At 41.5% G+C, this 23,398-nt stretch overlaps 1 protein-coding gene across 1 annotated transcript in view; it reads right to left on the bottom strand.

The window, feature by feature from the left end:
• foxk1 (forkhead box K1) overlaps nt 1-23,398 on the bottom strand; it is a 65,410-nt gene that overhangs the window by 32,880 nt on the left and 9,132 nt on the right. Inside the window, 1 exon segment of the mRNA XM_078417625.1 lies at nt 2,883-3,077. Coding sequence (XP_078273751.1) covers nt 2,883-3,077 — 195 coding nt within the window.

The following is a 23,398-nucleotide window of genomic DNA, read 5'->3' as shown; positions in this document are numbered from 1 at the left end:
GGAGGTGCAGGTGAACCTCTGTCTCACCTGGTGTTGGGAGGTGGTGGGCCAGAACTCTGGATGACTCCTAGTGCCGTGCACCAGTGAGGGTGGAAATAGCAATTTAGGTTAGATGAAAGTGTGGCTGAGGAGCTGCTGAAGTTAGGGCAGTGAATGTTGTCTACATGGCCTATCGTAAGACATTTGCTCTCTCTCTGATCTTGGGGATTACTACTTTACACAATGTCCAGTGTCTCATGTGCAATTGAATATTTCTGCAAAGAGCTACCCATATACAAACATATTGTCGCCCCTGAACCATGTCAGTTTAAGGCCATGAGGTGCAGACCAATTTCTAGGTTTAAGTCCTACGTACCAGCGGTAGAGTTGCTGCCTTATAGCTCCAGAGACCCGGGTTCGATCCTGACTATCTATACGGAGGTAGTACATTCTCCCCGGGACCTGCGTCCGTTTTCTCCGAGATCTTCCGTTTCATCCCGCACTCCAAAAGCGTACAAGTTTGTAGGTTAATTGGCTTCATATAAATGTAAATTGTCCTTAGTGTGTGTAGGATGTGCTAATATGCGGGGATCGCTGGTCGATCTGGACTCGGTGGACCGAAGGGCCCGTTTCCCCGTTGTATCTATAAACTAAACTAGATTAAATTTAACGGTATACAAAAACTGGGTTATTATTGTAATTGCACTTCAGTCTTTACAACTTTTGACACCAGTGTGTCTGGCAGCAACACAAATAATCGGCATATAAGAAAATGTTAAAAACTGTTTTACCCTGCAACCTTGCACAATGATCTGGCTAAATGGCTAAACTTTCAGATTTCTGCAAATGTTATTAAACATCCATGCCATAGACTCATAGCAGACATTTAAAAAAATGAAGATAATAGCGCTATTGTGTCTAAAGGGGCCACGAGGAACCGCAGATGCTGGAATCTGATGTAGAACACAATGTACTGGAGTAACTCAGCGGGTCAGGCAGCATCTCTGGATAGGTGACGTTTCGAGCCGGGGCCCTTCTTCGGATTGGCAGGTAGCTTACACAGAAACCTTATCATATCGAGGAATGCAGAGCTATACCGAAAGCTCTTCCAGCTAAATAACAACTTCTACTGTATTTTACTCAACGCCTCTATAGCATTGAATCAGAAGACCATGGTGTATGCCCCTCACTTTAGAAGGAGTCTGACATTTGTATTTACGCCCACTGAGATAATGCCCTTTTGCAAATATCAACTGATCATGATCAACAATGTGCAGAAAATGATTTTTTCCCCCTTGCCAAGCCTGAAATATGAGCATTTCCAAGAGTTGAATTCCAAGAATAGCCGTCCAAAGACTTTCAGTAACCCAAGCACCAAATAACGCAGGAAACTTACTTTCATATTTCCCAAAACCAATGCAGCAGTAGGTCCCTTGTAGTCTTATCAACCAACTTCAGCAAGCTATAAAGAAAGCTTTCTCCCACAGCTAGCAGGTGCATGTTATGACTGCATGTCCAATATTGGCCTTGCACTTCAGTCTTTACAATGATCAAACAAACTAATCTAACTTTGAAATCCCATGCCTGCAAATGTGAAAAGTGCTCAAACTCTGGTGACTGGAGTGCAAGATTCAGATTGTGACAGAAGGCAATAAAATTCATAAAATCGCGGGTTAATTTTTAAGGTGCTCAACCTCGTTCTATTCTCGATGAAAGATTGCTGTAGCTGCCTCATCCTATCACACAACCTTTAAAAATACATTTTAAAATATGCCTGCCCTTCCTCTCCCATTTTATTTCCATCTTATTCACCACTTTATCTTTTACTTTTATTCCATTTCTTATTCATTTATAAATCCACAATACTACGGATGATGGAAATCTTCAGTTACAAAGAAAATGTTGAAAATACTCTGGTGTTCCCTACATCTGTGGTTTGAATGCCAGTTTCATCTTACTAAAGATTAATGCTGTTTCTTTTCCACAGATGATGCCAAACTGCTGAGGTTTCAACATTCAACAAGATCAACATTCCATATACTGTCTTTTTTAAAAAAATTAGAAATCACTCCATTTACCCAATTATCCTTTCGCTTCAAATATCACCGTTCTTTTGAGAAAATGTTTGGTTCAATGAAAAAACACCCTTTAGCGCCAATTTTCACCCAACAAGTTAGAAATTCCAAACTAATCTGGTCAAACATTGTGCATCCATCAGATTTGCTTTTGAGCATTTCCGCATATCAAGCAGAATTGTTTCAAAAGTTACATGCAACTTGTCTGCATACATGTTCATTCCTACCATATCCAAGTTGGATAATATGGATTATTTTTGTTGGCATAAGAAACATGACAGAAGAATAAATTTCATAGTCAGTCTAGAAATGATTGCGTAAATCAACAAAATGTGGTTTAACTCAAACTCCTTCAATGCATTTGCTATTTTAATAAAGATGCACAAACAGACCAAAAAACCTCCAACAAAGAGAAAAAACAAAATATGTTGGTTCACAATTAGTCAAAAATCAGTCCAACTGAGGTTTCTAACATTTCCAGCAGAATAATTGTCTATTTCAGTGAACACTGGGCCATTTTTCCAGCGAGTTTCATCCAACTGCCAATGGATAAGGTTCCAGGAAAACGCAAGACATGTGAATCCAAAATCCAAAATCCCAAATAGCTTTATTTGTCATTCCTTACGGAACGAGATTACTTAGCCAGCAGTACAAAAACACAAGACACAACCCCAACACAAACATCCATCACATTGACTCCAAACACCCCCTCACTGTGATGGAGGCCAAAAACTTCCCCTCTCTCTTCCCCCATGCCCCTCCCACGTACAGACAACTGTCTCATTAGAGAAAAGACACACAGATCTCAGATGTTATCAAGTAACCTACCTGATGGTGCCAGTGGGAGATGGGATAGGGCTGACTAAGTCGATGTTTGGATCGGGAATGTTAATCTTGAGCGGTGAGATCTGTGGGCAGAGTGGACGGATGGGAGATGCTGGCTGTTCTTCTTTGACCTCTTGTTTGCTATAAAGCGACGTGAATGTAATCTTTATCACAGTGCTGGGAAAACGAAACATACACCTGCAAGGAAAAGGCAAAATAAAGTGAGCATGTCACTGCATAAAAGAACAAATAGCATAAACAACACAGATATAACATTAATGTAGTATATCAATTGAATAATACTTCTCTTTACAACTCAGATACAAATCTTGCATAATTTTTGAAACCTCTATACCATAAATTCTAGTATCCATCTTGAGTATTGACTCAGCACCATCAAAAGAATTTAACAGGTTGCATTGGCTCAAAAAGTTAGCTAATATTATTGGACTCTCACCACCCTTAGCCACGCTCTCATCTTGCTTCTACCATCAGGAAGAAGGTTCAGGAGCATGAGAACAATGATCTCCATGTTCAAGAGCAGTTTCTTCCCAACAATCATCAGGCGCTTGAACACTGAACAACACTAACCACAACCCCACCTCAGCAACTGTGATCTATTACGGACTTTGTCTTGGTTGCACTACATACTTCAGTATTATGGTCTGGTTATCTGGTATTACTGATTATTAATTTATTGTATTACTGGTTGTTGTACGTTTATTTGTGCATAACTGTGTTAATGGGTCTGTAAAGGTGCAGCAAGTAAGAATACCATTGTCCCATTGCTGGTACACGTGACAATTAAACACTCTTGACTCTCAACTCTCCATTCAAATCAAGCACCCAAGCAATTTCCTCTTCAGTGTCAGTTAAAGTTGCACAGACAGCAAAAGTATTGCAGTTTCATCTTCTTGAGCTATTTTGGAGCACACATTTACACTCCATTTGCAATGCAATTCATTCTTTTGGGCATGTGTCACAATTTTACAATTACTTTGATAACTCCTAACCCAAAACTTAACCTCCTTCCCTATCCATTATATTAAACAGTTATGCCTGAACGCCATTTACTGGAAGTAGCTCAAGTTTCCAGCATTTGACATTTTTTTTCTTTTTACAATTATATAATGGTTAAAAAGCACAACAACAATGCAAACTAGTAAACAAGAAAGAAATGTGACCTCAATTGCTACTGGATTATGGTGCCACAGAATATAAGCAGCATGGGGATGATTGCGAGTGTTATAAATTCACTTCAGCTCTTGTGCAAGTTAGCATAGCCGATCACATTTAATAACAATATTCATCAATCTAGTTACTGACCACCAGTCACTCAATTACCTCAGTAATGAGTAGCATTTTAATTAATAATTAAATTGAATGAACACTCAATCTTAGAGAGGAAAGATGTTTATGAGCATCTTATATTTGGTATGTGGCCGGGAAAGGCAAGATTTCTTTTTTAAAGCACACAGCTGATACTGAAAGAAAGAACCAGAGAGATTCCAAGTGCTCAGGGATGCATGGAAATAGTATGAAGTGGCAATGTGTGTGTGACACTATGCATTTACATGGGCTACTGGTTAAAACAAATAAAAGTATATTGACTGCTATTCGAGGAACATGGAACAGTATAGCACAGGAACTGGCCCTTCAGCCACATTCACCTTGTCAAATACGATGTCAGGTTAGATTATTCTCACATGCTTGATCCATATCCCTCCATTCCCCGCATATCCATGTGCCTATCCAAAAGCCCACTATTGCATCTGCCTCCACCACCACCACCACCACCCCTGGCAGCATGTTCCAGGCATCTACCACTCTCTGTGTTAAAAAACTTGTCTCGCACATCTCCTTTAAACTTGGCCCCTCTCACCTTAAAGCTGGACCATCTAGTCTTTGAAATTTCCACTCTGGGAATGGGGTTCTGACTCTCCACCCGATCTATGCTTTTTGTATACTTCTATCAGTCTCTTCTCAGCCTCCGATACTCCTGAGAAAACAATCCAAGTTTGTCCAAACTATCCTCGTTGCTAATACCCTCTAATCAAGGCAGCATTCTAGTAAATCTCTTCTGTACCCTCTGCAACACCTCCACATTATTGTACTCACTTCTGCAGTTAAATTAAGTTGCTTTTAATGGCATTCATATGTCAACATACAGCCTATGCTCTCACATCTGCTTAGCATTTGAGACCAAAGCCAACTCTCTGCCTTACTGTGTTAAAACCGCCTGGTCAACTTCATTTACTGATCAGCAAGTAGAAAACAGGGTCGCTGAACTAAACATAGCACAAAAAGTAAGGAAATTTGTGTTTGGTAGATTATTTCTTTGTTGTAACAATGCTTCTTGGCAATAAATCTTATACCGTTGGAAAGCCTGTTTATTTCCCTTTTAAATGGTGCCACATTTGTAAGGAACATGCATTTGTGGGATGAGCAGCAGAGCTGAGTATGTGGGTTGCGCCCATGAAAAATCTGCCAAATCTTCTCTGCCAATGCCAAACAGCTTATTCTGCCATTGACTCTTGTTCGGTGTTGTTTGGTGGATTGGATGATTCAAGTCTGAAGAAACAAGACATATTGGCAATTTAACAATTTATTCATTTAATAAACAGGAGCCTCAGTAGCGTGTGGAAGAACCATACACAGCCACAACAGCCTGGCACCTCCTCCTCATGCTGGTCACCAGCCTGGTCACACACTGTTGTGGGATGGCATCCCATTCTTCAACCAGCATTTGTCGCAAGTCAGCCAACGTGGTTGTGTTGGTCACTCTGGCACGAACAGCATGCCCAAGCTGATCCCATAAGTGTTCAATGGGGTTGAGGTCAGGACTGCTGGCAGGCCATTCCATCCTCTCTACTCCCAAATTCTGGAGGTAGTCTCTGAGAAACCCTGCTCTGTGGGGGCGAGCATTGTCATCTTGGAGGATAGAGTTCGGTCCCAGACTGTGGAGATATGGGATTGCCACTGGTTGCAGAATCTCATCTCGATATCTCTCTGCATTGAGATTGCCTCCAATGATGACAAGCCTCGTTTTTCCAGTGAGGGAGATGCCGCCCCACACCATCACACTGCCTCCACCAAAAGATGTTACTCTATCGGTGCAGCAATCAGCATAGCGTTCTCCGCGTCTTCTCCACACTTTGACCCTATGATCCAACTGCCGTAGGCAGAATCTGGACTCATCGCTGAACACATGTTCAGGTTCCAGTGCACGTGTTGCCGACACCAGCGCAAACGGGCCTGACGGTGAAGGGCAGTCATGGCAGGCCTCCTGGCAGCCCTATGAGACCAGAGATCGGCTGCGTGCAGTCTGTTCCGAATAGTCTGGGCAGAGAGCCGTCGGCCATATCGTCCTGCAAACCTTGACTGCAAATCTGTAGAAGACAGCCTACGGTTCCTAAGTGCTGACAGGGTGAGGAAACGGTCTTCTTCGGGTGTCTTCTTCTTGGGACGCCCACTTCGCGGCCTGTCTCTGACATCCCCCGTTATATGGAACTTGGCCTTCACTTTGGAGATGGTACTAGGGCTCACTCCAAATAATGCCGCAACTTGGTTTTGCGGAACACCAGCTTGAAGTTGCCCTATCGCACGTGCCCTATCCAGATCAGTCAAACGTGGCATGCCGATTCTTGGAGCAGATACCTACTGACCACTGTAGCAGGGCCCATGCTCACAGATGCTGTCAATCAGGTGCCAATCAGGCACCTGATTGTCAGCACCTGGGGGTACCAGAAGCTCAAAACAAGAGTCAATAGCAACAGCAGAATAAACTGTTTGGCATTGGCAGAGAAGATTTGGCAAATTTTTCATGGGCGCAACCCATATATTCAGCTCTGCTGCTCATCCCACAAATGCATGTTCCTTACAAATGTGGCACCATTTAAAAGGGAAATAAACAGGCTTTCCAACGGTATAAGATTTATTGCCAAGAAGCATTGTTACAACAAAGAAATAATCTACCAAACACAAATTTCCTTACTTTTTGTGCTATGTTTATATGGCAAGCATCAAAAGCCAGATCGCTCAATCCGAACAAAGATATCAGTGGCATCTCAATGGGCCAAGTCAACTTGAGAACAGAATTCACTTCTGAAGTGAGATGCCTCTTGTACCTCAGGACATCACAGACTTCCAGCAGATCTGACTGACTGCTCCACTGAGCTGTACCTTCCTCATTAAGGAAAGGGACTGGGTGCTCCCCAATCCTCAGTTTACACCAGGGAATAGAGGCAAAAGAACAGTAACTATATTCACGATACCGTGGAAAAGGGCAGGTGCTTTTATGTTATTTGTTAATTTTAAAAAAACTTTCTTTAACTAATTTCAATGTTTTTAACTCCCATTCATAAAAGTTATTTAAATCTATTTGAATGTCTCAGGCTGAGACGCTCAACTGCCAGAGTGGATAACAGGATTCACTGCGAGGTGGTGTCTATGCCACCTCAAAGTTTCCCCTGATTCTCTACTACCCAATACTTTCAGGATGCCTGGGGTCAGCTTGCCTAGACTTCTGCATCACAAAAACGTGTGGCTGGATGGCAACTGTGGGCAGGCAATTGGCCAGGTCCAGAACAATTCCACTCATTTACTTTACCACACCTTAGGGGCAACACAATGGTGCAGCTTGTAAAGGTGCTGTTTCTCAACACCAGAGACCCAGGTTCAATCCTGACCTTGGGTTCTTGGCTGTGTGGAATTTGCACGTTCTCCTGGAGACAGTGTGGGTTTCCTCTGGGTGCTCCCACATCCCAAGGACGTGTGGGTTTGTAAGTTAATTGGCCTCTGTAAAATTGCTCCGAATGTGTAGGCAGTAAGATAACAAAGAACTACTGTTGACAGGTGATCGAAGGTCAGCATGGACTCGTTGGGCTGAAGGGCCTGTTTCCATGCTGTAATTCTAAACTAAACTTCCCTTGGCAACAACGATGTGGTAAAAAAAAGCATAGTTTTAAAAAGTGCAAGAAACTCAAAGGACCAGGCAGGATGGAAATACAGAATTACAGCTTACTTTCAAAATTGGATAATCCAAAGTTTAATCAACAATTTGCTAATATCCTGTTACACACAAGGAGAAATGAAATAGAAACTTATAAGCACATTTGAACACTACCAGTTTTATATTATTTTACCAGTTAACAAAAATTGTAGGCCATTAAAATTAATTAAACTTCTAAGCAAATAAAAAGGACCTAACTCAGATTAAATGGGTACAAAAATAACATCACAACAATGGAAGCATGCTGAAGAATGTACACACCAGAGTGTAAAAGTGGGAACACAACAGGCGCAGACGTTTCACAGATCAAGAAACTATTACAAATCTAAGCTTTAAACAAGCACATGAGGATATTCAAGAAATTGAAGGTACAGCATGGAAGAGATATACACAATAAAGGTTCCAAGAGGGAATATGAAAAGCTGATAATCACACTGTGAAATAATAAAGGGTTTTACAAGAAAAGAATACTACTTCGAGATGAAAGGAGACATGATGTTCAAGAGCTCCATAATCTCAGATGCTCAAATGGTTGCAGCATCGAAAGAAGCCATTTAGTTTGCTAAATCCTTCCTGGCTCTATGTTTAAACCACTGAGCTAGTCCTACACCTCCTAATACTCTCGTGACAAATGGTTTCCTTTCACATAGTTACTGAACTCCCTTTTGATTGCTCCAATGAATGACTTTTAAACGTGGCAGAGAATCTCCATCTAGTTTTAGTTCCAGTTTGCCCAAGCCAGCATTTATTGCCATCCTTGGCTGCCCTTGAGAAGATAAGTGAGAGAACAAAGGGGGTCCAGGAGACAAGTCTGTGTTTGTTTGTTCATTTGTTCCGGTGAAGGCGCTGTGCACACAGCAGCCAGCCAACGGTCGCTTGTCCTTTTCTTTTTTTCACTTTTAATTTCAAGTTTTTGTGCACCTTGTTGTGTGTTATGGCAGACCAATTTCCCTCCGGGGCTAAATAAAGTTTATCGTATCGCATCGTATCGTAAGTGGTGAGCCACCTTCATGAATACGACAATCTTTGTCTTGCAGATGCTCCCACATTACTGTTAGAATCATAAAACAAGGACACTCATCCATGCAGCTAATGCGTCTGGTGATGAAGGCTGTCTTGGCTTACAACAGCATAAAAATCAATGGTGAAAGTAGGCAAAGGAATAGCAGATGGAATTGAATTGAGACAAACGAGAGGTGATGCATTTTAGGAAATTAAACCAGGGCAACACACCGAATCACAGGATCCTTGTAGATACAAGTACAGAATTTCATGACAGTGGTGACACATTAAGACAAGGCGGAGGAAAGAGGCATATGGCACGTTTCCCTTCATTAGGTTAGGTTTACTATTGTCACACGTACCAAGAGATGGTGAAAAGCTTTGTTTTGCATGCTATCCAAAGAGATCAGATATACTATATACATAGTTACAATCAGTTCAGACTGAAGTAAGTACAATGGATAGAGCAAAGGGAAAGATACAGAGTGCAGAATATAGTTTTCAGCATTGTAGTGCACAAGTTCCACATATAAAAAGTTCAATGTCCTCAATGGGTTAGAGGTGAATTGAAAGTACACTAGTTTATGGAAGGACCATTCAGAACCTGATACCAGAGGGGAACAAGCCATTCTGGAGTCGGGTGGTGTGTACTTTCAAGCTTCTGTACCTTCTACCGGACAGAAGCAGAGAGAAGGAGGAATGAACAGGGTGGGACAAGTCTTTGATTATATTAACTGCTTTTCTGAGGCAGCGTGAAGAGTAGATGGAGTGTTGTCTGCTTTTCTGAGGCAGCGTGATGTGTAGATGGAGTCAATGGTGGCAAGTCTGGTCTGTGTGAGGGACTGGGCTAGATCTTAGGCACTGTTCCCAAACCAAGTTGTGATGCAACCAGACAGTATGCTTTCTATTGTTCACCTGCAGAAGTTTGTAAGAATCATTGGAGACATGCCAGATTTCCTTAGTCTCCTCAAGAAGCCTCAGGAAGAGTATATGAGATAGGACATCATTTTACAGCCTTGCAAGACACTGGTGAGACTGCACCTGGAATATCATCTGCAGACATGGTCACAATTAGATAGGAAGGATGTGATTAAACCAAAGAGGCTACAGAAAAGATTCACAAAATGTTGCTGGGACTGGAGAGCTAAGGTTATAAAAGTGAACCTGGACATGCTGCTGAAATGTGTAAGAGGGAACTGCAGATGCTGGTTTAAACTGAAGATAATTACAAAAAGCTGGAGTAACTGAGCGGGACAGGCAGCATCTCTGGAAAGAAGGAAAGGGTGACGTTTCGGGTCGAGACCCGTCTTCAGACTTGAGAGATGCTGCCTGTGCCACTGAGTTACTCCAGCTTTTTGTGTCTGTCTTATGGACATGCTGAGCCTGTTTCCCCCAAAACCTGAGAGGAGAGGTAGAGGTTTATAAATGCATGAACAGCAGTTAAAAGTGGAAAGTCACAGTTCCCTCCAAGCATAATTTTGTTGGATATCTCTGGGCACGTTATATGTTTTGTACGAGACACCACTGATAACAAGGCTACTTGTGTTCATTTGGTAATAGTAGTCTGGTTGGGGTGAAAAAAGAGAAGTAGCAAGAAAACAACTTTGAGATATTGATCTATGTTCTTCTGGCAGTCAAAATAAATGCAAAATGCAATAACCTTGTAATTTTCTGTTGTTTTTATTAGAGGCTCAGGACCACTGGTCTGGCACATTTTGCAGATTCCAAAGTAACAATTGCCCAAATTACTAAAGCTGAAAACTCTAGATGCGCGTTATTTTTAAATCAATTTTCGCTAGTTTAACATACCCTGCAATTCATTCTCTTTCAGAATCCCCAAGAGAAGTAAACACTAGCACATCATCAAACAATACAATAGTTCAAACAAAAGTTCCTAGTTTATGGTATGCACCAACATAATACTGCTCAGGAACAATTTCCAAAGAACTGCAGACCAATACTCAATAATTAATATTATGAAACACAGCTAATAAGACGGGAAGTGTGTATGAAGGAGCTGCAGATGCTGGTTTAAACCAAAGATGGACACAAAATGCTGGAGTAACTCAGCGGGACAGGCAGCATCTCTGAAGAGAAGGAATGGGTGACGTTTCGGGTCGAGACCCTTCTTCAGACTAATAAGATGGGAATCCAGTTTTCATTTTAACTGAGACAACAGTTTAGAGTTATAAAGCAGAATAGAAAACCACATCAATAGTAATTCTTCAACCAATTCTAATTACTGAGTTGGTGTAAAGGGCGCACCAAGAGACCTTCACTCTGCATGCTGCTTCTGTAACGTGTACTGGATGGTAATGTCTCGATAGTCAGCCACCGTTTACATGTAACATACTCCAAGCACAGTAAAACCCTTTCCAATTGCTTCACCTTGAACCAGAAACATACCACATTGGAGAAATCTCAAAACATAATTAACCCAAACATAAACTGAACAAATCCAAATCAAACATTATTCAGTAGACTGCAGAATATCACTTAAAGAACTCTACACTACATCATCACACATCGATTCACGCCACATCATTTCTGATCAGGTGTAGTTATAAGAAAGGCTATAAACTTTCATAAATCATTTAAGAAATTAAAATACTTCAAACCTATAGTATGGGAGCAGTTGGACAGGTTTGGACTGTTTCCCCTGGAATGCTGGAGATTGCGGGGAGACCTGATGGAAGTCATGAACCTAGCACGCATTAAAAGCAAAGTGCCAATGTTTTGCGGAAGCCTTTTTTCTTACAATACACATTAATTAAGATTTTCTGCCTAATTTTAGTAGAGTCTTGCCATGCTATTTGTTCTACATGTTCACCAATTGATATTACTGCACATTAAAAACAAACATTCTACCGTACAGCTTTAACAAATAAAAATTACCTCACGTTGACAAACCCAAAACTACTTTCCACCCTCCAACTACTAGTCACTTGACCACCCTTTCCTGACAACATATTGCAAAACTGGGTAGAGAAACAGTTTGCCAATTCCAGCTGTTTCCTCATTTATAAACAACATACAGAATCGTCAGCCTTCCTACCGGGAGCAAGAACTCAATACCTCTGTCAGCAACGGCCTGGATTTTATCCTGAAGGCAAGTTCTGGATAGGATGAGGACCATCAAGCAGTCTGGAAACCCATTATAACAGTGTTGCAAGTAAAGGCTGTTTGGTCTCCACTTTTTCTAGTCCACAACCAGTGATTAAAAAGGCCCTTAGCTCATCGATTCTATCTTTTTCATTTACATTCACCTGCTGGGCTTCCCCTTCCTGCCTGCGGTTATAAACAGACTCACTTAAAATCAAGGCTAGCTTCAGTATAACATTTCAAATGCCAAACTACTCATGGAAAGAATGTCCTTGGGCACAAATCCAATGGTGGATTCGGTACCAGTTCTACTTTATTTTTGCAATTTAACCTTTGACCCCATTTCACCAACATTGTAAGGATATGGCCCCATGTTTCAAGAAACCAAGTGGCACTTTGCTTGAGCATGTAATTATTCATTTCTGAATCGGAATTCAACTTCAGCTATTTAAATTAGTGGTCATTATGGAATTCTACATTATGAAGTACATTGCTCTCTCTCAATTCCAACATGCTTTTATATGTACCCTCAATAGAACAGTGCCGTTGGAAGCTTTACAAGACCACCACCAGACAAACTTTGACACTGAGCTGCAGAAGGACATTCGAGGGCAGATCATGGAGTGGTGAAATTTAGGATGAGAATTCAAGGCATTTCGAGAAATGAAGAACGCAGCTGAAAGTATGGCCATTGTTTAATGAGAAAATCTTATATATTACAGTACTATACAACATACACGTGATTTCAATGAAACCACAAATGGCACAGGAAACAAGAGGAATGTTTATTTGAATATCTGTGGGTGGTTTCTTTTGAGAGAGAAAGAGAGACAGAAACAGAGAGAGATAGACAGAAACAGAGAGAGAAAGACACAAACATACACGCACAGGTCTGAGATCTATAGTGCTAATATACATCATTTTTGACAAGCAGAAATGCGCCAGCCTCCATTTCCTGCACCCTTTAAACTCAACACGGCTGTTTCCTTCTCCCTGTAAATCCACCAGGTTTGCTGGAAATTTTATTATGCTACTATGTAACAAGCATAAAGATGAGAAATAAAAGTGTGTTGGAATATTAATTAGAAAAAAAATCTAATATCCCAGCAAATCTGCTCAACAGGAAAAGTCCCGAGGGTGCGGATTATTAGAGTTTTATACTGGAAGAATCAAAAATAGACTCGATGAATGCTTTGCAGAACACTGTTGTTTGGTCTGCAAAGGGTCCTAGTCACGTCACTTTAATTCTCTAACTCCCACTCGTATCACTATCTTCGGACGCCCACATCGCTGCACAACTATCCATTGTCAGTTCTAGCTTTCCATCTAAGTACATTATAGTCCTGGGAATTCAATACTGAATTTAACACAGTTTTAGGTAACCAATCTCTTTTTGCTCTCTCTCTCTTTATTAATAAACACACACACACAGAGCACTTCTTTCCGGTATTCAATTGTGTTTTAAAGGAATAATAATAATATATTCCTTTATTCGTCCCACACCGGAGAATTTTACAGTGTTACAGCAGCAAAGTGGATAGCAAGAGATCATTCATTATAAATAAAAGATACATTAATTGTCATCAGTTTTCTGTGTGTTCTTAGCTGTTATTGTTGACTCGTCTGCTGGGACCAGTGCTGGTTGTGCAGTCTCACAGCAGTGGGAAGGAAGGACCTCCTATATCTCTCCTTCACGCACTTGGGGTGAAGGAGTCTGTCACTGAAGGAGCTACTCAGTGCAATGACAGTGTCTGCATGGGGTGGGAGTCGTCCAGCAGCGATGTTAGCTTTGCCATCATCATCCTCTCTCCCACCACCTGCGCTGAGTCGAGGGGGCAACCCAGGACAGAGCTGGCCTTCCTGACCAGCTTGTCGAGTCTCTTCCCTTCCGCCGCTGAGATGCTGCTGCTCCAGCAGACCACTCCATAGAAAATGGCCGATGCAACCACCGTGTTGGAGAAGGTCCTTAGAAGTGCCCCCTGCATTCCAAAGGACCTGAGTCTCCTTAGCAGATAAAGTAACTATTATCTTGACAACTTTGATCTGCACCTTATCACAAGACATTCCTTCTCCACCCTCCTCTCTGCAACTTAAAACGTACTTGTCTTCTCACTTTTCCAGGTCTGATGAAGAGTTCTTGATCCAAAATCTGCTCCTCTCTTCTTTCCACTGATTTCACTTGACCTGTGAAATGCCTGCAGCATTTTCTGCTTTTGTTTTGGATTTCAAGCATCTGCAGTTATTGTTTCAATAAGTATTCTGCCTGTGAGTTTTTTTAGTTAAACTGAGCAAGGTGATGGTTTCTTTCTATGCCAAAAACCACACTGCAGAAAAGCAGCACAGAGTTGGTATTGAACTTTGAAAATTTGAACGATTTTTAACAAAATAAAAATAACAAGGTCAAGGAAAAAGCAGCAAATTAAAAAGAATCTCATGACCACAGTACTAGTTTTCCTCTCACTTTATCATGTCATTAAGGTCAATAAATATTTCCAAGAAGTAATGGAGTGACACCTCTCTATCCAAGGTACATCAGGACACTAGTTGTAAACCTTATCCCCTCATCTATGCATCCATCATGCACAGTTGACACTGAACAGGAAGTAGATACAGACTCCGGCAGTGAAATCACTGAACAAGCTGATCTGGCAGTGGACTAACCAAGGAATTGCCTCCTTCATGTAAGTACATATGTAAATTAAAGGATATAAATGTCAACATCAATGGGAAAAATATTTTAATATCGATGGGGAATAAAGAGCTATGTAGATTTATTACTTGTGAAAACTGCCGGTGGAAATTAAGGCTTTAACTGCAGGAGAGGAGAGGTTCAGAGGTGACAAGAAAGGGCAATATTATCAAGCACCAAAATGTACTTTGAATTGAAGGAACACATCAATCACAACATTAATAAAATAAAGGCAAGAAACGTACAACATAACATTCCATTATGCAGAGGTTCTTTACAATTGCCTGTCCTAAATCTCATTAACAGTAGGAAATCTGACAGTCTCATCACAAATGTTGTCTCTCCCTCTCACTGGAACTTATGACCTCTTCCATTTCTTATTATCTTGGGTTTCTTTTACAATGCGATTCCAATCAGGAGAGATGCATTGTCTGCAATGCTGACAGCTTAAGAATTATAAACCTAAAAGAATGCACGATGGTTTAATTCAATGATGTGGAACAGTCTGCAAGGTGAACAATAGATCAGAAACCTGACATCCGTCATCTTTTGAACATACATTTTAAATGAAGAATAGCAAGTACATTTGAAGATTTGATTGAAGCATGCAATACCCCAAATTCGTCCTTCATCAAAAACTATGGTTTTCATCAGTTCAATATGCATCATATTCAAAGGGGGAGTCAAGAGAACATGGGACATCATACTCAAAGGCTAGTACCTGGAACATAATTGAATTCTTACTAACTCTTCAATTTTGACATTAGTGATCAATGAAAACAATGAGGCATTAAATAATATACCTAGAGCATATTTGTTAATGTTGTAACATTACAACATCGAGATATGCAATTATATCTGATCACTTTTCAATTCTGGAGACACTGATCAAATACAAATTTTAAGAAGAGACTTTAAGCAAGAAAAAGCTCGTCTGGACAGAGGTTGCTCCAGACATTGTAGACACAAAGAACTGCAGATGCTGAAATCTTGAGCAAAAAACATAAAGTGCTGGAGGAACTCTGCAGATCAGGCAGCATCTCTGGAGGACATGGCCAGGCAATGATTCTTCAGTCTGATGAAAGATCCCTACCTAAAGCGGTGCCTATCCATTTCCTCCACGGATACTGCCTGACCAGCTGAATTCCTCAGTACTTTATGTTTTTATCTCACGATCTTGGCAGCTGAAAGTATGGAGCCTACAGTGCAATGTTTACATTCAGAGACAATCAGATGAACTGGTGCCACATAGATTTAGACGGATGATATGTAAAAAAGGGCAGGAAAAGGACACGGCTATGGACAGATGTGAGCATAATTTTAAAATGGATGTGTTGTTTTGCAGGAACACATAAAAGGTCAGTATGCACAGAAACAACAGGTGAATAAGAGTGTGGCTTCCCCAACTGCAAGTTGTTAAACTTGTTACACCAGAAACCAATGACTGCCAATTGAACAAACGAAACATAAACTTTAAGACACACAAAATTCTGTATTGATGTGGGTTTACTATTTCCTTGTTTATCTTCAAATAGCTCAACTTTAGTTCAGCTACATTTTAATGAGATCGGACTATACATAGCTTGACAGCAGAAAAAGAAAAGCAACATTAGATGTACACAAGACAATTTTCTAGACTACCAAAGGAGAAATTCAAACCAAGTTATGGAACAGCTGCAAATCTGTCCACAAATTATAAATGCTTAAGACTCCCTTTGTAGTAAAATAATTACGGATCTAAAAATTTAAATGAACAGCAGTACAGTAAAAAAAAAAACTATCAATATATTTAACTTCATGAAACAAAATCAATACTGACAACCTGGGAGATGGCAATTTTTTTGGGGTGAAATTACCAATATATTTGGTGAGATGGGCTGGCAGCTAGTGTTTTTGATCATTGATCCTGGACACCAATTTAAATCCCACCCCAATTGTCAGCTTGAGAATTTAAATTAAATAAATCTGAAATTTTAAGAGGTGTAACCACTCTCAGCAAGACCACCATGAACCTACTGGGTTTTTGTAACAAAAAACACATCTGGTACATTACTGTTCTTCGAGGGGTAAACACCGTTAAAAAGTCCAGCCAATAGAGACCCATCAAGGGGTTGCCTTCTACCTCACGACTCAGCTCGGGGGCAATGAGGGTTGGAGAATAATTGTTAGTATTGCCAACCAAATCCCATGCGCATGGGATTAAAGAAAAAAAATCTTAAAAAGATGTAATTGCAAAGTATTAGAAAAACAAAGGTCAATAAAGGTAAATGCAATGCACAATATGCCCTAAGTCAAAGGCAAAGGAGTAAAATTAAGTCATTTATCCAGAAAAAATGTTAGTGTGAGTTCGGCAATAATCTTTTAACACATAACCATAATTTTTTCACAGCTATATTAGTAAAGAATGAACAGGTTGTGAAACAATGAAGCTAGTTCTAAACATACAAATTGGCTTTATAATGAAGGGGTTCAGTGGTCTTATATACAGCGGATTGAGAGAAGACCACTCAAAAAGAAATGTTTGTAAATTTTCAGCAATTCTAAAGCTCGGTATAATCATACTTATACACAAGGAGGCAAACGAGAGTATGTTCAGAATAAATCCAACACTGGTCTGTGCTCATGACAGGACAGGAACAACACCTCATATTTTGCTTGGGCAGATTACAACCCAGCGGTGTATTGACATCTTGAAATTCAAGCAACCTTTGCCTTCTCTCTCACTCCATCCTTCCCCCCCTCTCCATCCTTCCCCCTTTCCCAGTTCTTCAACTAGTCTGACTGTCCTCGTTTACATTTTATGTTTGCTTTATTGTACCTTCTCCTAGATAACAACCCTTTTGTCTCGTTTTCACACCTTCCCTTTCCTTATGTCTGTATCGCCCTCTCCCCTGATTCAGTCTGAAGGGTCATGTCTATGTCAGTTCCTTCTCTCCAGAGATGCTGCCTGTCCCACTGAGTTACTCCAGCATTTTGTGTCTACCTTAGTTCTGATGACCTGCAGGCCATGACATAATACCTGTTGTGTGTAAAGGGCCTGTCCACTTTAGGCGATTTTAAGGCGACTGCCGGCGACTGTCAAAGTCGTAGCAGATCGCCAAACTTTTCTTTTACCCGACGACAATGACCACGACAATGCCGAGTCAGGTCGAGATTACAGTGTCTTCAGAAAATAAGTACTTGAGAGTTTTGAACTATAACATCTTGAATGGGTTAATTAAAAACCAAGCATCACTGTAACAAGGCATAAACTGGATTTACTTCCAGTTTACTAATAGCTGTATTAAATTTTTTTTTTTAAAGTGGTTAAGTGGATTTTTGTGAAAAGTGTGTGGGCATTCTTTGAAAATGTACGGGAGATGCATATCTGGTCTCTGGGTTGCATATCTGGGTTGGGAGCCCACTTTAAATGTAATGGTTGATGGCCATAAACATCGCAAAATTCCCATGCTTACCTGACCGTCAAACTGTCGCCTCCAATCTACCTGTCAAATGTCCTGACGGTAAATAAATTGGTTAAACACAAGCATTTTATGGTATTTCGAAATTACTTTAATTATTTTAATATAATGTGCTTCTAAATGCATCTAAGAGAACCTAGCAAACCTGGAGACAGCATGCGACAGCGCCCGCAATAAGCAACGATACCTGCCGACAAGCCAGCTGTCGCCGCGCTGAGATCCACTACGATTCTTGGAAGGCTCCTCACGATCATGCCCGTGACACCTGGCAAACTGTCGGCGACAGCTTAGTCGCCGGCAGTCGCCTTAAAATCGCCTAAAGTGGGACAGGCCCTTTACTGTTCATGATGTCGCCATGCATTACCTTGCCTGTACAGAAGGCTGACTGAGAGGTTAGTTTTGTACGAGTATTTTTAATATTGTCCGCTCCATTTTCCCCACCTTACTGCAGCAAAATAAACTATACAGTGAAACTAATATTCTGACACATTTGGTGCTTTGTGATGCCAGATTGGCAGGTTTTCTGGACTAGTGGATATTATTCCTGTTAATATCCCAACATACTTATTTTTAACAAGTTATACAGTATTAAAACTTTTCAAGTGAACCCTGTAAATGTAAAGGGTGGTCAGCAATTTGCAACTGGTCCCTGGTCAGTTTCAGCACAATGTGAAACTCAAAACATTTGTTTCCACACAAAAGGTATTAAAATATGAATCTGAAACTTTTTAAATTGGGAAAAGCAGATTCCTGTACAGCAGGATATCAAGAGGAATCAAAGATGGACAAATAAAAGTTGAAGTACAGATCAGAACGATCCAATAGATTGGTGGAAAAGGCTAACAAAATTGAATAGTCTCTTCCTAAATGCCCAACCTGATTCACTAACAATCCAATAAATTATTTCAATAGAATTATATTTTACATTGCAGATAGAGACAATATCAAACACAGCCAGAGTGAGGACAATAGCCCATTTCCCTATCAATCAAGCTCATCCACCACAATGTTGTTGGTTGCTAGGACCAATGTTTTTCACATAATTTGTGGGCAACTATCCTTCCCTTGTTTTGTTTTGGAAAAATGTACACTTTTACTGGGAGAAGTTGCTCCTTTGTTCCTTCTATAGACTGAGTAAATTGACTGTTTGCTGTACAACATACTGTTTGCCTTGAGTCAACTCAACACCATTGCCTGGCAGCATTGTTTCAGAAGATCCGAATTAAAAACATAAAATGCAAGAGAAAATCTGCAAGAACAAGATCATATGTTTCAGAGTGACAGCCTATATTATGTGTGGAACTCTAAAGTGAAATTTGAATCCACTAACTTCTAATACCAATTAAAGGCTGGAAAATGAACAAAGGTAATAAAATTATTGAAAACTGCATGGTGGTGCAGCAGTAGAGTTGCTGCCTTATGGCACTTACAGCGGCGGAGACCGGGGTTCGATCCTGACTACGGGTGCTGTCTGTACGGAATTTGTATGTTCTCCCACTGACCGTGTGGGATTTCTCCAAGGTCTTTGGTTTCCTCCCACACTCCGAAGACGTACAGGTTTGTAGGTTAATTGGCTCAGTATAAATGTAAAAATTGTCCCTAGTGTGTGCAGGATAGCGTTAATATGCGGGGATTACTGGTCGGTGCGGACTCGGTGGGCCGAAGGGCCTGTTTCCACGCTGTATCTTTACACTAAAGGAATTTCCTATAGTTTAGTCGGTACAGCATAAATACACCGGGTCCACTCCTATCGTTGATCTCCCCTCACACTAATTCTATGCTATCCCACTTTCTCACCCACTCCCTACATATTAGGGGAGGACTTAACAAGAGGTCAATTAACCTACAAAACCCAAGTCTTTGGAATGTTGGAGGAAACCATAGCATCCACACAAATGCACACAGTGCACAGTTGATATCTGAAGTCAGGATCGAACCTGGGTCTCTGGTACTATGCGGCAGCAGCTCTATGAGCTGCGCAACTGTGCACCCTCTTCTCTTTAGCTGTGGAGAGATTGATACATACTCAATACCACCCTTTCTGCTGTTTTTTTCCCCTACCCCAAAGCTGTGACAGAAGATAGGGGTTTAGGTTATCTATCCAATACGAGGCCCCAGTTATTAATCGTGCAGGAAGGAACTGCAGATGTTGGTTTAAACCGAAGATAGACACAAAAAGCTGGAGTAACTCAGCAAGACAGGCAGCATCTGTGCAGAGAAGGAATGGGTGACATTTCGGGTTGAGACCCTTCTTCAGTCTGAACTGGCACAAAATAGGCCACGGGTAAAAGGAACAAGGTAATTGCAGGAATTACATGGCAGTCACTTCCAGGCAATGTTAATATCAAAATCTGCACAGCAAAAGCACAATTTCGGCACACTGTGAATTATATATCCTGTCTCTACAACCTGTAAACTCAAGTTTTAAGCGCTTCATATTAATTAGCTCAAAGTACCATTATACAGACCTCAACCGAGGTGGGCTCCAAACAGCTGGAATATAAGTAGCTCCAGTCTTTCTAAGAAAAATGAACTATGAATGATTTAACACAGTAGGAATGAAGCAATTCACATTCCAGATATTTGAGTCCAACCAGAACGAAGGGAGTGTCAAGTTCTGCTCTGACCTACTGCATATTCAGTTGCAGGGGGACTCTCCAATTCTTAACTGAACTGGCAATTACGCAAGGATGAGCCGAAACAGTGAGTAATCCTTCAAACATGAAAAACATTGCATTCAAATCTATTTCTCTCAATTTTACCACACTTCTGCCAAAGATCGTTGAATAGTTCAAAAGTAACAGCATCTTCAGCCAATTTTCTCCTTAAAACAAACACAGTGCACTTTGTGCAATTCCTGGCAGGATAGAACTAATTCAGTACAGCGCAAAGGAAAAGGAACTTCCATCGATCCAATTGACCATGAAAAACACTCAGTATTTTTCTGTAGTTATTGGACTGAAGGGAATCTATATCCAACAAGCGTTCCACAAGTGAAATGCAATAATCACCAAGCAATGTGCTTTTCAAGATGTTACTTGAGGGATAAAATTTGACTGAATATCTGTGTAACTGCTTCTTCAAATATGAAATCTCACTTTAACCAATACCCAACACCTCCAGCAAGCTATCATTCCTTTCAATGCTGCACTATATTGAAGCATATGGAATGGAGTTTAAATTCAAGGCTGGACTTGAGAGTGGAGCATTCTTTAGCACGGCTGAAACTGGAAGCCAAAATCTTTCTGGTCGATGTTGCAACCTGGTCAAGTCGCTGTCTTCTAGGATGCCATATTATAACAAAAAGTCTCCCAAATGTCTGCATATCACAAATCAAACTCATAAAACTCACATTCAAACAATAGTAACGGAAGCGTCTGATGACTTTTTCTCTAATTTAAGGAGTTCAATTAGTCCACTATTGAGAGTAACCTAATATCTTTTCCCACGTCTTATGTATTGTATACATTGAATCGCAGAATTGTTAAGAGAGCAGTCCATTTTGTTCCTAATACAGCAGTAACCCTCAGTTCACCATCCTCAGTCAGTAAATTCAGATCATAACTATTCTCTGGCTAAACCGTTGTCCTCAAATCTCTCTTGCGTCTTTTAAATCCATGTCTCAGGTCTTGAGGAGTTGGCTGCGCCTAACGGCTGCGGCTCTCTGGCAGTCTGTTTGTCTTTTTTCTTTTTTTTTGTTTGTGTCGGTGTTGGGATGGTTTTTGTTTCTGTTTTTGGCTGTGTATGTGTGGGGGGGGGTGGGTGTGTTGGGGGGGGGGGGGTGGGGCGGGGGAAACCTTTCTTTTATTAGGTCTCTTCCCCGGGGCGCAGCTCGCCTGCGGGGCCTTCCATCGCCCGGCGCGGCTCGGCCGCTGGACTTAACATCGCCGGCGCGGCTCGGCCGCGGGACGTTTCAGTGCCCGGTGCGGCTCGGCCGCGGGACCTTTCAGTGCCCGGTGCGGCTCGGCTGCGGGACTTAACATCGCCGGCGCGGCTCGGCTGCGGGACTTAACATCGCCGGCGCGGCTCGGCTGCGGGACGTTTCAGTGCCCGGCGCGGCTCGGCTGCGGGACTTAACATCGCCGGCGCGGCTCGGCCGCGGGACGTTTCAGTGCCCGGTGCGGCTCGGCCGCGGGACGTTTCGGTGCCCAGTGCGGCTCGGCCGCTGGACTTAACATCGCCCGGTGCGGCCGCGGGACGTTTCAGTGCCCGGGGCGGCTCGGCCGGGGGGCCTTCCATCCCCTTGCGGGGGCTGTGCGTGTCGGTTGCCTCGGTAGGGGTCGAGCTGTCTGTCCGTGGGTGCGGGGGGAGGAGAGGGGAAGTTTTGTTGCCTCCATCACAGTGAGGGGGTGTTTGGAGTCACTGTGATGGATGTTTGTGTTGGGGTCGTGTGTCCTGTGTTCTTTTCTTTTTTTGCTGTGACTGCTGAAATTTCGTTCGGTGTTGTGCCGAGTGACAATAAAGTTTTGTTATGTTATGTTATGTTATTCCATTCACCAATGAGAAGTTTCCCTCAACATACCCTTTCTAAGTTTAATCAAACTTTGTTCCTTTTTTTGACACCAAGAAGAACATTTATCAGTTTCACCAGTGTGATCTTATGGCTGAGATCCTTCCTCATCAAAACCACTAACTTATATTCTGCACATACTCAAGATTCTTTACATGCTTCCTAGAGTGTGGTCTGGAATTAAAGCAAAATTCCAGTTGTGGCCCAATATATGTATCACACATGTTTAAAATAACGATCTTGCTTCTGTACTCTGTGTCTTTAATTAACTCCAGATGTGCTAATTATTTTACTAATTTTCTTTCCACATGTCTTGTCACTCTCACTGGTTTATGCACAGTAGCCATCGTCTCTGCACACCCTTTGGAAATACATAGGTTCTGCCACTTGTCTGCATGTTCAACCAGCTTAGATTTTGCAGGAAAAATGTTCCCAATGTTGGGGGAGTCCAGAACCAGGGGTCACAGTTTAAGAATAAGGGGTAGGCCATTTAGGACTGAGATGAGGAAAAACTTTATCACCCAGAGAATTGTGAATCTGTGGAATTCTCTGCCACAGGTGGCAGTGGAGGCCAATTCACTGGATGTTTTCAAGAGAGAGTTAGATCTAGCTCTTTGGGCTAACGGAATCAAGGTATATGGGGGAAAAGCAGGAACGGGATACTGATTTTGGATGATCAGCCATGATCATATCGAAGGGCCGAATGGTCTCCTCCTGCACCTATTTCTTATGTTTTTATTTTCT

This window comes from Rhinoraja longicauda, chromosome 21 (assembly GCF_053455715.1).
Source record: "Rhinoraja longicauda isolate Sanriku21f chromosome 21, sRhiLon1.1, whole genome shotgun sequence".
NCBI classification, from domain to species: domain Eukaryota; kingdom Metazoa; phylum Chordata; class Chondrichthyes; order Rajiformes; family Arhynchobatidae; genus Rhinoraja; species Rhinoraja longicauda.
The sequence above is the reverse complement of the archived record's forward strand: the minus strand, read 5'-3'. Positions and strand labels throughout refer to the sequence as shown.